General features: G+C 31.6%; 2 protein-coding genes across 3 annotated transcripts in view; one reads left to right on the top strand and one right to left on the bottom strand.

Moving 5' to 3' along the window:
• The window catches only part of LOC117180834, a 44,994-nt gene extending 32,944 nt beyond the window's left edge, over positions 1-12,050 (top strand). The window contains exons 2-3 of one of the 2 annotated variants that reach the window (XM_033373362.1): positions 11,031-11,168; positions 11,787-12,050. In XM_033373362.1, the coding sequence (XP_033229253.1) occupies positions 11,031-11,168; positions 11,787-11,944 (296 nt within the window). In that variant the 3' untranslated portion in view covers positions 11,945-12,050. Of the gene's footprint in view, positions 1-11,030; positions 11,169-11,786 lie in introns of those variants that run through there. The other variant, XR_004468058.1, reaches the window with a different exon arrangement.
• The window catches only part of LOC117180832 (pikachurin), a 421,131-nt gene that overhangs the window by 349,609 nt on the left and 53,901 nt on the right, over positions 1-17,621 (bottom strand). The window lies entirely within an intron of this gene.

The raw sequence follows: 17,621 nt of genomic DNA on the forward strand, positions 1-17,621 counted from the left end.
TGTATCGACCTAAAAGGAGAGTATGTTGAAAAATAAAACCGACTTTGGCCAAAAAAACGTCTACGTGTTTCATTTTTCAGGGACTTATCAGACTGCCTAGTATGCAATCATAGGCTCTGCAAAGTCCCCTACAAGAGCCACGTTTGACATGAGAACCATAACTTTTAAGAACCGATTCATTTGTTATCATATTAAGAACGTCAACGAGTTATGTGTTACCGCTTTTAAAAACATCATCGATTCTTGCCATTTTTCTCTGAGTTTAGTGAGTTGATACTCATTCACGTCCATAAGGTATGTGAGAATCACGCCCTTGAAGCTCATGTAAACCCGCTAGTTTACAAGGCACCTTGTGGATATCATTTATTGTTGGGACTTTCATTCTCTGTTTCTTGCAAACATAATATAATTTTATTTTTCAAAAGTGTTTAAACCGTTATTCATCTTGAAATATTACAAGGGATGTTGTGCCAAAGAAAATAAGCGCGACTTGATATGAGATTCTGTGCGTGGATTCATCTTGACCATTAAGACCGTTTTAACTATTATGGTTTAAAATTTTTTTATCATTCGATCACCAGATAAAGTGATTATTTTCAAAATAAAAGTGAACCACATTGAGAATCACATAGATTATCAATCACCTTACATGCAGTTTCTCGCGAGTGCGATGAGTAACTTAATGAGTGTTGGTGCCATAAACGTTTCTCCTCACCGAATCGAGACTTGTCGGATCGCGCTTTATGAGGTATGGAATAAATTCTCTGCAAATAACGATGCGATAAAAAACGCCATGAGATAGATAAAAGCATCTAATCTGGAGCGTCTACCAAAAAAGTCCTATTTTAAAAAGAGTTTATTCGAAGCTTCTCGAGAAGTATGTTTGGAAGCTCTTGAAAGAATGAGTTCTCTACTGAAAAGAGTTCAGAAAAACAGACGATGTCCGTAATTCCTAGCCGAATCTCAAGCCGCTAGTTTCCCAACAATCATAAATTATGGGCCGCACCTTCCTAACTTGAATCTTCCAACCTTTGACGGTTCTCCCTCCGAGGAGCTTCCATTCAAAAAACTTTTTGACTCGTTAGTACATCTTAAACAAAGCCTAAAGGTGAATCCTTCCTATCTCCTAAAAACTCCAATACCAACATTGTTGGTAGAGTCCGCTGTATATTCTTCAATGATATTTAAAAGAATGATAAATAAATCTTCAGTGAAGATAGAAAATCTCTATACTACAATTACCCAAATTTACAGATCCTTGGAAACACTTAGTCGGCCTGATGACATTTGGGATGATATCCTAGTTTTCATAACGGTTCAACGTTTAGATCCTGATTCCATAAAAACATGGTGACATCATCTGGGATCTTCAAAGACTCCTCCAAGATGGAAACAGTTGAATGAGTTTTTAACAACGATATTACGAATGTTCCAAGCTGTAGAGAAATCTCGGCGTCCTGTACCTCAATCTCATCAGAAACCAGCGAAAGTTCACATTTCCTCCAATACCCAAGTTTCTAACAAGGCTTCAGATGTTTCTAAAGTTTTTTCCAACAAATTTTCAATCTGCTCTTTAGATCACTATGCTGCGAAGTGTCCAGATTATGCTCATAAGACAGTTCAAAGTCCGCCAGAAATAATGAAAAATAAAAATCTTTGCTTCAACTGTCTTGAGCAAAATATTGCTTCAAAGTACAAGTCTACTGAGTGTCGCAATAAATCAGAGGTGAAGCATCATTCAAACGTTTGAAACAACTTTACCGCCATCAAAAATGCCTCATTTCCGCGTCAGATAATTTTCAACTCGTCGTTATTTCAGACAGTGGTGAGCGCACGAAGGTAAACTGACATAAGTTATAAATCGCCAATGAGTCCTATATTGAGATTTTCTTATGACTCACGAGAAATATAATTAACGAGAAATATATCATTTTTAGATTTGAAACATGGCGTATCCGAACGGTCGAGTGTCGCAGTAAGAATACATTTTTGATAGATTTGTGAGTTAGCTTTGGTCTCCGAGACTCAAATTAAATGCTATTGTTGCCGGGTCGTGCTTCTAAATATGACTGATGCATACTGATAACCACAGGTTTATATAAAAGTGAAATAAATTGAGAAAACTGAATGCAGCAAATTTAAATACTACCTTTCTGAGAAACATCGACAAAATCATAGTGAAATGGTTCTCTGAGTGCGTTTTGTATAAAACCGATGTAAGCCCGAGATTTTTGGGCTTATTAATTATCAGATAAGAGTGATTCGTGCTTTACGCATTTGTTTTCGTTTTCTTTAACGACCTTTTCGAATAACATTATTTACGTTGAATTCCATTCTTCTATGATGTCGAAGAATGAGCAATTGTTCTCATCGAAATGTTTTGATCCAAAGTCAAACACTCATGAAATACAAATGGAACAATTGGAAATTTGAAATGTGGAGACTCTTCTCCAAAAATTATTAGATAGAAATCTGGAATGTATGAAAGCAGAGTATTCTGAGAAAAACAAAGAGCACAAGTAATTAATTGAAAACATGTCAGGGAAAATAGAAGATGTCTATAAGTGACTGCCTCGTATAAAAAATACCATGCTGGATCTAAAGCAAAGAGTTAGTGAGCTGGAAGGTACAGTAGACGAGTGAAAAATGAGAAAGCAAACGGCAACAACGCAAGAATCAGATGACGTTGTTTCGGAAATTAGAGAAAGGCAGATTAGAATTAAAAACGTTATCTTCTTTGGGGTATTGGAATCTATTGCTACCTGTCCAAGTATGAGATTTGAAGATGACAGGGCCTCACTTAAAGATATTTTCGATGCCATAGGTACGTCGCTGGACAGATTCAAGATATACAGACTTGGATAAAAAATCTAAACGAATTGAAGAGAGCTTCAAAACTCCATGTCAATAACATCAGTCTCTTAGGATATCATAGTGTTAACCGAAACACGGCTCCATGAAGGTATGAGTGATGCAGAAATTAATATGCATGAATATAATATTTATAGGCAGGATATTGTCACTAGTGCAAGTATTTTTGAGAGGGGCGAAGGTGTTGTGATTGCAGTAAAGCGCAATCTTCATAGCAATATAATACAACTAAAAGAAAAGAAATTAGAGCAACTTTACGTTAAAATTAAAGTAGATAATAAGCTATATTACTGTATAAACTGTATTAAAAGTATCTGTTTCCCTTCCGTAAGCACAAATCATTTAATTGGGGGATTATAATTTAACTGGATCCTCTTGGGAAAATGATATTAGCAATGCTTTAACTTTAAACCTAAATGGATGTTTTAAGTCAAAATCGAAGATAATGTATGAATCATCCCAGCTTTTACTCAATAATTTTAATCGTCTTTTTTTAAAGCAACAAAATTATATTACAAATGAAAAAGAGTCAATCTAGATTTAATTTTTTCTTCTATCTCTACAATGGATATAAATGTGTCCGTGGACCACCTGATAAATAAAGATAAAAATTATCCGCCATTGGAAATAAATATTTATATACAGAGTCAATTTTGTGTTAAATCTAAAGACTATTACTCCTGGAATTTCGCTAAAGCTAATTGTTGCAAAATATCTAAATATTTATTTGAAATTAATTGAAATCAAGAATTTATAGCTCGAAAAGTTGATATATTGGTTGAAAATCTGTTCTATCATTTGAAATTTTTCACGAAAAATATGTACACCGTAAAAAATATTTTCATCAACTTATCTAAGATGGTTCGATAAAAATTTAATTAAACTCATTAGTCAGAAAAACGTTTCTCGTGTTAAATTTGAGAATACCAGTACATTACAAAACTATAAAAATGTAGGTAATTAAGAACCAGATGTAACGCTTTAAATAAATCTTTATATAATTCATGTATTGATAATGTAGAGAAAGAAGGATTGATAAAGATGCGGGAAATTTCTGGCGTTTTATGCATGAAAAAAATAGCTCAATAATTCCTGAAAATATTAATTACGAAGATAAGAAAACAGATAACGATGTTGAGGCGGTGGAGTTGTTTGCAAGTTATTTTAGTTATGTTTATATCAATAAAAAACTTCCTGATACGTCTCTTAATGATAAGCAAATCGATGGTTTAAGTCAGTTGAATAAAACTTCAAAAGAGGTGTATAATAGAATACAGAAACTTGATAGTAACAAGGGAGCAGAACCAGATGATTTATCACCTCGATTCATAAAAAGAATGTACCTCGGTGTTAACCGAACCGTTGATTTTATTGTTTAACAAATCGTTATCTAGTGGAGTAGTTCCAGAATGCTGAAAAATTTCAGCAATTACTCCAGTTTATAAATCTGAACCAAACCAAAATGTAAAACATTACAGACCAATTTCCATTCAAAATAATGTGGCAAAAGTACTAGATGGGTTTATTGCAGATGAGCTCAGAGAATGTTTTAAGACTATAAAAATAGCAGAGCAGCATGGTTTCTTTCACGGAAGATCCAATATTGCAAATCTAGTGAACTATAGGCAATATATAATTTGTTATATGGAACCATGTAAACAAGTAAATCCTATTTATATGGATTACGCAAAAGCTGTCGATAGAGTGAACTATGCTGCTCTGTTAAGTAAACTTAAGACATATGGTGTGCAAGAAAATTGAATAAATTAGATTGAAACCTACCGAAGTAGAGATCTCAATATGTAAAATTAAGGAATTAGGAATCAATAAGATTTTTGCCAGTCTCAGGGGTGCCAAAGGGATTAAAATTAGGACCAATATTATTTAACATTGTTGTGAATGATATTGGGCGGAATTTTTCCTTTGGTAAGAAATTATTATATGCTGATGATCACAAACTATATGTGGCAACAGATAGTGAAAATGATGCGCAACTACTTCAACGGGATATAGATAGTTTGAACTCATGGTGTAAGATGAATAGCACGCAATTTAATATATCGAAATGCTTTACTATCATATTCACGCGGAAAATTATTACTATAAATTTTAAGTATTATATTAAAGATAATCCCCTACAGTCAGTACCAGGCTTTAGAGATCCAGGAATCATATTTTTCAGTGCGCTCACCTTTTATTTGCATATATAAAACGTGGTAAATAAGGAAAACAGGATACTAGGTGTTGTATTACGTGTATCGAAAGATTTTAAATATGTATCCACAATGCGCAACTTGTTTAAATAATTAATACAACCAATATTGCAGTATGGATCAATCGTATGGGAACCCTATCAGGAAGTTTAAAGAGAAAATATTGAAACGGCTAAAAAAAATTCTTGATGGTAATGACGTATAAATTATAAGAATTCCTAAGGAAGAAAGTTACTTAGACACAGTGCTGAAGTGCTAAGCATGGATTCTCTCAAGAAGCGAAAATCACGCGCTGGGATAATATTCCTCTATGAATTACTCGATGGATTAATTGACTGTCAGGAATTTCTGGAATTTGCAAAATTTAGAGCTACACCTAAACTTACACGTAAGCTGAAATTATTCATAATACCGGATCATAAAGCAGATTATGGTTACTATGTAATCTTATCTAAAATATGTAGAGATTACAACAAAATTCATAACTTGTCATACGATGTTGATATATTCCGCGCAGTCTCTAAACCAATTTTAGGAATATATCAAATAATTTATTATGTAAACTAAATATTAGAAACTAGACAATAAGAAATATGTTATCAATATTAATTTAATTAATTACCTGTACCAGATTAGAAAATTAAGGTACTATGAGGTATATTATATTAAAATTAAGTTTATGTACAAAAGGTGTTTACCGCTAATAAATATCAAATAAAATCAAATAGGCGACGAAAGTATGGGCCTCATTGGTGAATTTTATGATCTCAGAAGTGCTACGATTAATTCGAATGAAGGAATTATTTCTGTTTAAGAAGATGCTCAAATAACAAAAACGGCATTAGCTGAAGGAGGAAAGTAGTATTCATTAACAGAAAAGGCTCTTGAGCAAATAGTTCTAAGATAATTGAAAAAATTGAATCTACCCTTAAACCGCTGCGTTGGAACTGAAACAGGTGGTATTCCAGCAATGTTTTCCTAGCACTAGGAAGCTGTAGCTGAGGTAAAAAAGAATGTACCGACACAATAAAATGTTCGTGCAAAAACCATGCCTTCAATTTATCACAGTCCAAGTCCTCACAAGTCACTCCAGCGAGAAACAGCACGAGTGTCATGAAAGAAGTAGTGATTTCTTTCTTTAAAGCATCATCTAAGCGTGATAATGTACTGATACATCATCTTGGACATCAAATTTCGGCATTCTGTAAGACCAGGTGGATAGAAAGATATGATGGTGTCAACCAGTTCTTTACGGAGATTCGAAAAATGTTAGACTCGTTAGAGGAAATCTATACATCGCACGATATTTTAACAGCTAGCAAAGACAACACGTTACTAACGTCCCTCTGTTATATTGAATTTCTGGTAGCAATAAACTGCTTGATCGACCGACAGGCGCATCGTGCAAATTACGAAATAAAAACGAGGGAGAATCATTACCGACTCTCTATTTTTATTCCTCTGTTGGATAATGTGCTCGCAGACTTAAACTTACGATTCAATTCCGATACATTCGATGCTTTCAACCTGCTATTAGTCTGGCTAATCAGTATTTCGAAATCTGATGCTACTCATAGATTGCTCAATGCAAGGAAATCAAAGGGAATCATTCTACTGCAGAATGAATACTTTTTGTCGAAGAAAACTTGGGGTCATCATTCAACTATTCCTAGCACTCACAAACAAACGAACGATAAAGTTTACATCGATTCCAGATGAAAGATTCACCGCGACAACAATTAACCATGCTTGATAAACTTTACATGAATCAAAGATAATTTTCGTATTTTAACCTCACCTGGATAATCTTTCGCCTTATAATTGCTCCACTTTTATTCTAGATATAGCGAGAATCACGACGCCAGTGCTATCTATTGTCGTTTAACTTCTATAAATTTGAGAGAACTGGGAATTCCCATCTGTCAGTTGCTTTTTGCGCTTTTTGCTAAACGGCAATTAATAAGTTCTAACTCCTTTACAATAGTCTAATACATTTCGGAGGGGATAAATCAGTGAGCACAATTTCTATTTCGTGTTTTCTGTTGCTGATTTTACGTGTTTTACCGAAATGTCCCGACTTCAGCGTGACGCAGTCGACGAGATCAGAATTATTCTACTAACCTCGGTGAAAGTTTCGCCGAAATATGTTTAAATTTTTCCCTTTGCAAGTCTTATCTACAAAAAATTTTAACTTTTTTTTCTGCGTTGTTTTAAATCTGGTGTCCCGATTTATAGCTCGAAGTCGCTTATACTTTGCCGTTTTCCCATTGCTGCTAAGGACGCCGTAGCAGACGACAGCTTTCATTCCACCGTAGGATAAAGTTTCGCCAAATAGCATATAAACTTTAAAAACGGGAAATTTTACATGCAATAAAATTTAACTTCAGTTTTTTCTGTGCTGCCATTGAAGCTTTGGAAAAGTTTGATAAGGATGCCTATCCAATAATACACAAACTTCTTCAGATATCTGCAACATTAACAATGAGCATACAATTTCATGTTTAAAATAAGATCTTTTTACAGAAAGATTGATGGAAGTTTACAAATGATTAATAATAATTATTGACTAAATGCATTAACTTTTTTTTCAAACTGAAAAATGTATTTAAAATCAATACCCAGTGGGTACAAAATTTGGCGACGTCTCTACGACATCGTTACGACATCTTTACGACATCCTATGTCTACTTCGTTTCCATGTCTGTGCGATATCGTAAAGACATCATCAGATCATACGACTGATTTACGATATCGTAAAGACACCTTAACGACATGGACATAGGATGTCGTTAAGTTGTCGTAAAGATTTCGTAACGATGTGGTAAAAACGTCGTCAAACTTTGTGCCCACTGGGTATTGAATAATATATTAGAGTATTTATTCATAATAAATAAATAAATAAAAATTGTTTAACGATTTTTTTGATGACCCAATTCCTCATCCAGATTCGCCCCTGAAATGATACAAAACCGTGAAAAATTCGTTTCTAATGTCGCTAATAAGTAGGTAATGTTTGCTGATTATTTATCAGTAAAACCTTGCTTTACTCAAACCTTCATTGTCTCAACTCTATGCCGTCATTTTAAAAATGATGTTTATCTATGATAAGAGGCAATTTATACGTAACCGCCCCCTCCCTCATTCCACACATACTCCAACATGCAAATTCGAATAATAATTCTTAGTTAAATAATTTTTACTAAAAGCAAATTATATGTGAAGGGCATGTTAATGTTAATTAGTGGTAGGCTCTGAGTTTATTACAATTCACACAACACTTCAAAGTTAATGATTTTTTTAATCTTTTAATTAATTAACGACTTTATTTTTCTCTCATTAAAGGGTCTACAGAAAATTCAACCTCAACGTAGTAATTTCGAATTAAACGGCGGAGCTCCTATTACAATCCATATATTGTAATAAGAGCTCCACTAAAGCGAAACGAAATGTATTATTATATGATATTTAGTACGTTATACATATATACATATACGTTTCGCGCCTTCCTTCAGTTGGCATACCATGTAATGAGAATGATGTTGAGTGTGATCATTGACGGAAAGTCAAACACTAAGAAACAATGTAGCACTAATATAATGAATAGCTCAAATTCTTCTATTATGGACACTTTATTAAAAGTTCGAATTGCCTTACGTGCGCTTACGTGTATCTCTTTACCGAAATCACGGTTTGTTAATATTTCTCAATTGTAATTTTTGCAATTTTGATTCTAGTGCAATAATAAATCGAATTCTTTATCCGAGTGTTTTTTAACCATACATTTTGTTCGTTTGAAAAAAATGAAAAGGGCTATTGACATCGTTAGCTGCAATTTAGTGACAAAATCGAAATTAAACATTAAAATGCTTAATTTAGTCCTTTATTGTTTTTAAGCACAACATCTATGGCAGATATTACCTGCTTCACTGAAAAAATCTAATATTGGAAAAAAAATCTGTTTGATTCGTGGGGACAAGCTCAACGCGCATTGAGCGGGCAGCTCGCAAGTTTGAGCACGCCTAGGACGCGCGACTGTTGGTTCTCGCGGTTCGCGCTCGATAATATATTTCCCTTGCGCTTCGCGCTCAATAATATATTTCCCTCGGGGTTCGCGCTCGATAATGTATTTACCTTGCGCTACGCGCTCGATGTTTGTTCATAGACTTTTTAAACTAAAGGAGAAAGCAACGACAACAGTAATTGGGTGATTGTGAATTCTCTTTTCTTAAAGCTCCTTCAGCTTTAACAAACATATTTTCATCACGCATCTCATGCTTCGCACTCGCGTTTATCCCTGAAATTTTATATCATTCCCATAAATGTATATTATTATAATTGAAGCCTCGGCTGAAATAACGTATCAACACATATTTTGAATCCATGAACTTCTAGGTATACGAGTTTTTCTTTTAACTGTCTCTCTATTCCGCGGAAGCACTGCGATCGAAAATTTAAAAATTGAATTCGGATTGAAATGTTAAAATAATCGAGGTTATTTACTTCCATTTAAATCCCATCTATCTCAATTAACCTTATAAGTGTACATATCTAAATCATAATTTTTGAAGGATAAGAATAGAAAAATTACATTCGCTTAAGTGTCGACAAAAAATTTCAAAATTAAACTCGGAAAATTTCAATGAATAAATATGAAAATAATTAGGTTAGATAATTCACCAATTTGGTCCTACAGATATTGTAAAAAAAATATATAATTTCTCGTCTTTTCATTAATAAAAAGGAAAGAAAAACACTTAATTATTCGTGTAATTGTAATTTAAAGTTTTATTGTTATTTTATTATAAAAATAATTTAAACAGTTATGAAAAAATTGTACTTCTTCACATATAATTATAAAAAATCTATCAAAATGTAAGATATTTTTTACTAACTCTATGTGTAGCAAGCTGTCTGAATTAAAAAAATTCGATGAGATTAATGTTTGATTTTTGTGGATTCGGTATTAAGTACCTTATTTATTAAATTGTTACAGGAATCTTCTGAAAAAACAGGGTAGATCAATGTATCACGTATGTATTTTTTGAAGAGAAAAATGAAAGGAAGGGCAGATGAGATCGTACGATTCGAAAGTAGAATAGTGCCGCGATTATATAATAATTTTTCTCATATCAAAGGCGCATATTTAAATTTGATTTATGATCAACGATAGACTAACAACCTTGGCTATAATACAATGTTTTTTTCCTCTTTTTAATGTGTGGAAAATGTAGATATGTACCATTATAAATTCAAAAATATAAAAAAGCTTTGTTATTCTCAACGTTTTATTGACTTTTCAATAATCAGATAATAAATAGTATATATATATAAGTAGAACATACTGAACACCTTATCAGTTACAGTTGAAGACATTTTTTGAAAATACGTTCTCGGTCTCGAGCAACATGAGAATTGTTGTTCTTACACTTTTCTTTACTCTTTTAACATTTCTTAATTATGTTCGTAAGTCAAAAATATTATAACACCAAATTAATTATATATTCAAAAATTATGTTTTCGTAAATCATATATTTATTTAATTTACATTCGCATTTCACGTTGAAACATTTGAAACATATATGTTACTATCATTGTGCATAGTTCATAAAACTGCTGCGCAATAAGTATGTATCTACCGGATAAAGTGTCTTATTAATTGTAATAAAGTTATTTGTTATAGTTCGTTAAAAAAACCATTTCAAATCCAGACCTTATTATATTCTCTAAAATATAAAGGTTCAAATGTAAATCTAACATTTGGAGGCGAAAGAATTGTATTAAAAGTTACATTTTCTTACAACTTGAACTGAAACTTTTTCGACACATAAATACAAATATTCTGTCGACAAAAAAATAGTTCAAAATTTTTATTTCGAACAAATAACACTTTTTTGGGTTTCCTGAAAAATTTCTTTAATGAAAAAATCCCTATATTTTTTCTTCCAGAATCAAGTCCAGCGGATCCAAGTGACAGAGATGTAAAGCCGCCACTAGCTCGATTCTTATTCGACAAGAATAACAAGGCTGTTGCATTATGCTATGCAAATGGAACAATTGAACCAATCAACAGGAATCCTCAGCCAGGTAATTTAAAAACTGAAATATAATTGAAAACAAATATCAAATAATTCTTTCTGGAATGTCTATATTTATCCTTAATTTTGCACGGTGCAAATATATGTTAAACCTAGATATTAAAAGATCAGGTAGTGTCACAAATAGATATTAGCACCTATTTTGCTAATATGTTAAATTCAAATGAAATTATACATTTGGTTTCACTATTTGAGATATGAAACTAGAATATCTAAATATTTAACTTGTTATCAGAGGGCATTCGCAGATCGTGTTACACAAGAGAATACTAATATCGCCATCTTAAGGGGTACATTACGTATTCTTATACTAAACATCCATTTTTCTTCATGCAGAGTGTTTTATGGGCGGATGAACATCATCTTTTGATTTCATCCCTCGGCTGTTTTATGAAATATTTGGTTTACTCGATGCTGAGAACCCATAGAGAAACAAGTTACTACTAAGTGATACTACACAAATTCTTAGTACACATATATAGTTCCTTTGAACTAATAAAAAATTTTTCGGATTCAAAATAAAAATCCAAATCTTATAACTTGGACAATTATTATTTTAGTTAAATAGTCTGTAAGTTAATAATTAATCATAATTTTCTTACCGAAGCATCACCGGGACTTCAACAAACGTCAAATCTACCACCCTCAACTTCACGATCTCGATCCACCACCGCGACCTCAACCACCAGCTCAACAACCGCGACCTCAACAGCAGGTACCTTCTCTTTGGCAGCCTCAAATACAAAACCTGCATCAACAACCTAATTATGGGCTACGTTCACCACAAAACCTGCAACATCATGAAGCTCTTTATGGGTTTCCTATACAACAAAACCTGCAACATCAACAAACTCATAATGAGCAATCTTCATCACAAAACCAGCAATACCCACAAAATAATTATTGGCATCTTCATACAACAAACCTGCCAAATCCACAACCTTCTTTTTGGCATACTCCTTCACTAAACCTGCATCAACAACCTTATCATGCACTAACTCCAACACAAAACCTGCAACGTCAACAATCGCTACCTTCACAATCATCAGTGCCAGTTGAGTTTTCGGATGGTTATATACTTTGGCGTAATATAATTCAAAAAGGAATATACATTGGAGGCGAGTTTTATGAAAAAATCCCATTTGAACAAGAAGGTAATTTAACATATAAAACACAATATAAAACAAGCCTTATCGCATAAACATTACATGAAAATGAGATAATTTTGAGTTTTTAAACTGTCTCGGAATAATTTTTCAGTGAAGACCCGTCGTCTGCTATGTAGTTGACTATGCATAAAATCGATCTAGAAATTAGGAATGAGAGTCTTAAAAACGTTCCAATTATTAAAATTTTATTTTTTAAATAATTGCACATATCGCGTACAAATAAAAATATATTTTTCGTGCCTGAAAATTAATTATTTGACACCCAGCTGAAAATTCACCATATTCACTATGATCTTAACCATAGTTTACAAGTTGTGAGATAAGAAACTCCGTCCTGACATTTTATTCGTAGAACTATTCTTTAAACTTAACTTTGAAATATACTTTTATATTAGGATTGATTTCTAATTATTAATATTTAAACTGAATTTGATTCTGAAATAAATTCAAGATAAAACTTATTTAGCGTATTATAAATTCTATTGATGCTTTAACCTTAAAATAAAATCGATTCCTATTTTTTTTGTTCGAAAACCTAAGATAGTTGTTGTGTCAAGTTCTTAATCTTAATTCACGAAAAATACATTTGAATTCGTTCCCGATAAGTGTAATTATTTTTTAAATAATAATTAAGTGAAAGAAAAGTTGTTTTAAATTTACTTTCCTGAATTTACAGCTCAAATACATTTATATTTTGCTGTTTTCTTATTGCGGTTAAGAACATAGAAGACGACAGCTTTTATTGCATCGTATGATAAACTTTCGACAAATGACACATAAACTTTAACATCGGAAAATTTTACATGCAACAAAATTTAACTTTAGTTTTTTCTGTGAATATTAGAGACTTTCGCCTTAAACGTCTATAGTGGCCTTCCTTATTACAAATTGTTTCTTTGGGGTCCAAATTCGAAAGATGATTCTCATCTTTTCAATTGGAGAAAAAGTGTATCATTTAGATGTCCCTGACCACAGAATCATTTCTCTGAATTCCTCACTGGAGTATTTTATAAAATATTTTTTACTCTAAATGAAGTGGCTATAGAGGGACATATAAATGTTAGCCGACCTTGCTCAAATTATTATTATATAGACAACATTTTTGTGATAAGAAAAATGTTTTCAATTCTTCTTAAATGAGAAAAAAATTTTGTTATTGCGAAAAAAATCCAAATCTAATTTCTTAGACAATTAGTATTAGTAGACACATAGTTTAGTATAAATTACATAATAGCTCTAAGTTAATGATTTTTGTTGATCTTTAAATAAATCATTGACTGTATATTTTATACACCAACAGGTAAGCGAATCAAACTTGATATTAAAGATGGCGATTTCGTAAGGAGCCCTGGAGGAGAATCTATCGGACATTATTCTCAACCTCCTGGGACCCCAACTGGTAAATGGATTCATGCGTTTCGTCGTCCAGAATAGCATAGGTCAACATAATGCGGATGTATGTCAAGATATATCAAAATCATAAACTAATTAACAATGCTAAAATATTGTAATAAATAAAAGGATTTAGCATGGACATGAATTCTTTTTCTTTATGATCATACATAATTAAAATCGCTTATTTCTGCAAAGCAGATTCATTATTCGCACACCACACACCACAATAATGACTTTCGAAATCTAACTTCACAAGCGACCAATAAAAAAAATCTTTAATTGTAGTAAATTGAAAAAGAACCGCAAGGAGCTTACACATAGCTAAAAGTGCGACAAATAGTCTAATTTACCCGTAAACATCCATTTATGAATGACTGTGTGATGAGAAATAGATACAATTGTGATTCACCGCAATCTGACAAGCAGCAATGTGACTTGCTGTTTGTTCAGTTATTCCGACCCAAAATTAAACTTTTCTAGCCATTTTGAAATGCTTTTGCATATAAATTTAAATAATAATTATTAACCTTGGATTTAATAAAAATAATTAATACAGAATCAATCTTTACATCTTAATTACATCATATAGTTATTCGCAGCTAGTTTTATTAAACAAAAAATTTCTAAAAAAAGAAGAAAGAAAAAAACAGGTCATTGTTTCATAATATTTTCTTATTTGATATATAATTTTATAGTAGGAAAATAAGCAAACATTTTTTTAATGCAGTTTTTTTCGAAGGGGCATATTGATCGTAAATTTTTATTACTTATTCGATGTTGGAATACTTGCCCTTTAAATTCTTGCAAGAAAAAAATTTTAATTTGGGAAAAATGACAAAATGGTGTCTGTTGTTCTAAGTGTCTTGCAAGTGATTTTTTTAAAAATCACATTTCTACGTTTTTTTAGAAATATATAGTAATGTATACTACGCATATGATAGGTTCCGTTATTATTATGTCCCTGCTTCTGATTGAAAAAAATTATTTTTGAAGAATTGAAGTTTTTTATTATTATCAGAAATAAAGAAAGATAAAAAAACTCAAATAAGAGTTTACACATTAAAATTTTTTTAAATGTAATTAATAATTAGTAATTAGTACAAAACTGATATGGTCCACTTTAATATCAGAGGAAACTTCTCAAATTTATTGAATAAAAAAAAGGTGCAGAAAGAAAGGAGGTATTTTCTTACAAAAAATTTTTTTATTTTTTTTTATTTTTTATTTTGTTTATTTTATTTATTTTGTTATAATTATTTTCTTATAAAAAATACATCCTATCAGTTTTATGAGGGCTTAAGCGTTTGTGAGGCGAGGACATTTTTTTAATAAAATTTTTATTTTATTTCAAATAATGCAAGATATCACAAGTGAACATGGTGTATTTTTTATATAAATTATCTAAATATATAAACTTTCAACTAAATATTTGCTTTTACTCCTCGTTATTACCGAGAAAAATGAAAATATTTGATTTTTCCAAAAACTTTGTTTTAATCGGAAGCAGTGGTTTTCCAAGAACAAAACTCAGGAAACTTTAGTGCATATTACCATCTATTTCTGCAAAAAAAGTTTAAAGTGAGGTTCTTCAGAAAATCCACTTACAAGTACTTTAGAAAAAACAGCCGCTATTTTGTCAGTTTCTGGTCATTCTGTATAAGTTCCATATTATATGTTTTTTTGTTTATCAGATTCGTTTATAACAATACAGCAAAGCCATCACCGTGGACTTCTAGTGTACTTTCTTACCCATAGAGCGAGGTCGCGAAAAGTACATTGCCGATTCGAATGGGGCTTTACGCCGTGGAAGTACATCAACATCCATTTGGTGCTTATTTTTTCCTTCGATCCAATGGGCCTTAGTTTCCAAGATATCGAAGTTTGAATATTCACATTCGTGTGCTGGCCTCGCCACTGTAAAGAGCGAACCCCAGGCTACTTATCTGAAGCTAGCACGGCCTTTTATGAATATTAAATTGAAAATTAGGGCTTTTCAGAGCCGTAAGTTCTAACTTTTGGGCTCTGCAATTTTTTATCAAAAACGGGGGGTGCACTGGCTTCACATGAAGCTAGCACCCCAAAACTTGTATCTTTAAAACTATTGATTTAATCTGATTCGCATTTTTCTTGTGTATTCAGTGCTCATTTAGGGCTGCAAATTCCCACCAGGCCCATTCACGCAGTCCTTTTGGTTTTTTAAAACGATGTGCGCTCTGGTTTCACATGTGAAGCTTGCACCGCACCGTAACACCTGTAACTTCGAAACCAGTGCGGTAATCAATCCCGGAATCAAACCAAAATAAAGGAATCATTAAGGGCTGAAAAGAACCCTAAGTCCCAAATTTTGGGCTCAACCCTTTTTAATGAAAAAATTGCTTGCACGCTGAATTTACATGAAGCTAGTTTATGTTAGCAATAGGAGTTTATGAAGGGCTCTTAATTGGTCATTAAGGATCATATTATCATAGTAAGTTATTTTGATCCTCAGAATCTAGTTTTAAAAAATACTTATTTCAATTTAAATAATCCACTGATTATGTAGAAAATTTTTCATTTATTTACATTTGCTGAAGTAGAACATAATTTGAATCCTGCTGTATACATCTGACTTGAATAAATAAAATTTTACATGATATATCTTGCGTTTCCATCAGAATCATCATGCAAATAATAAATCTTACATGTTTCTTACCCATAAATTTGGGAAATGAATTGTCGATGTAAAAATTAAATGATTTAATGCATTTATTTGAAAATGAGTTCAAAAAACGTGATAATTAAAATATTACTAACAAATCATAATTGAATTGAAAAATATGAAAAAGTGAACAATTAAACCAGAAAAATAAGCAAAAGAGTATAATTTAAAAAAATTAAATTATGACAATTAAATAAAAAATTTTTATTAGAAGTCCGGGTGAAATGGAACAAATTCAGAATAAATTAATAGAAATTAAAAATAATTTAATTTAAATTCAAAGTAATATCATTTTGAACTTATTAACACAAGTGACATATTGTTAGAATTGTCAAGAAATTTGAATTTTAAATACATTTAATATTATTAAGTTACTAATTGCAAAATTAAACAGTTTTAATATTTCGTACTTTATTTCTCACTAGTACAAAGTACCTCGCGCTGGCAAGGGTAGGTGAAAGAGAGCGAAGAAGACAAACAGGTATTCGAAAAGTTGTAGACTAGACTGGATGGGAAGGCAGGTATACCCGAGCTATTGAAGTACAGTAATATAATTGCGAGATCTTCCGCCAATAAAATTGATCTCTGGTTAGTTTGACTTCCAGTTTGGAAGTCAAGCGCGCTCAAATCAAAACAATTGAAATGAAATGCAGCTGCATAGAATAAAACAGAATCAATTTTCAATAAAAAAATTAAATCCTCACTGAAAGCAGTTTAATCTTCAACTAAACAGTTATTTGCATTTTTATTCAAAAGATAAGCTTTATTTAAAATAATTCAATTTTCAATCAAATAGTTACAAATAGTTATCAAAAACTCTAATAATATTCTTTCATAATAATGCTAGGAAAACGGAGTATTTTATAATCTTTCCCACTAGAAATTCTTATAAGTTATAATTAAATCAAGTTAACAAACATAATTTGTTGAACAATTTATTAATTGTAATTATATGCTCTTAGAATAATGCTAGATTTTATAGAAATCTTAATGAAATTTTCGAATATAATTTTATTTTAATTATTTGGAATTTTTTCAACTTTTGAATTATTTTAAAAATTTTTTCTAAACTTCTGAATATCGTTTAAAATAAATATTTATGTGAAGTTTCCACCGACGACTTTTCAACTAAAAATATTTAAACATGCTACCAAAATGTACTAAAACATGCTAAAACATG

Source organism: Belonocnema kinseyi, chromosome 9 (assembly GCF_010883055.1).
Source record: "Belonocnema kinseyi isolate 2016_QV_RU_SX_M_011 chromosome 9, B_treatae_v1, whole genome shotgun sequence".
Classification (NCBI taxonomy): Eukaryota; Metazoa; Arthropoda; class Insecta; order Hymenoptera; family Cynipidae; genus Belonocnema; species Belonocnema kinseyi.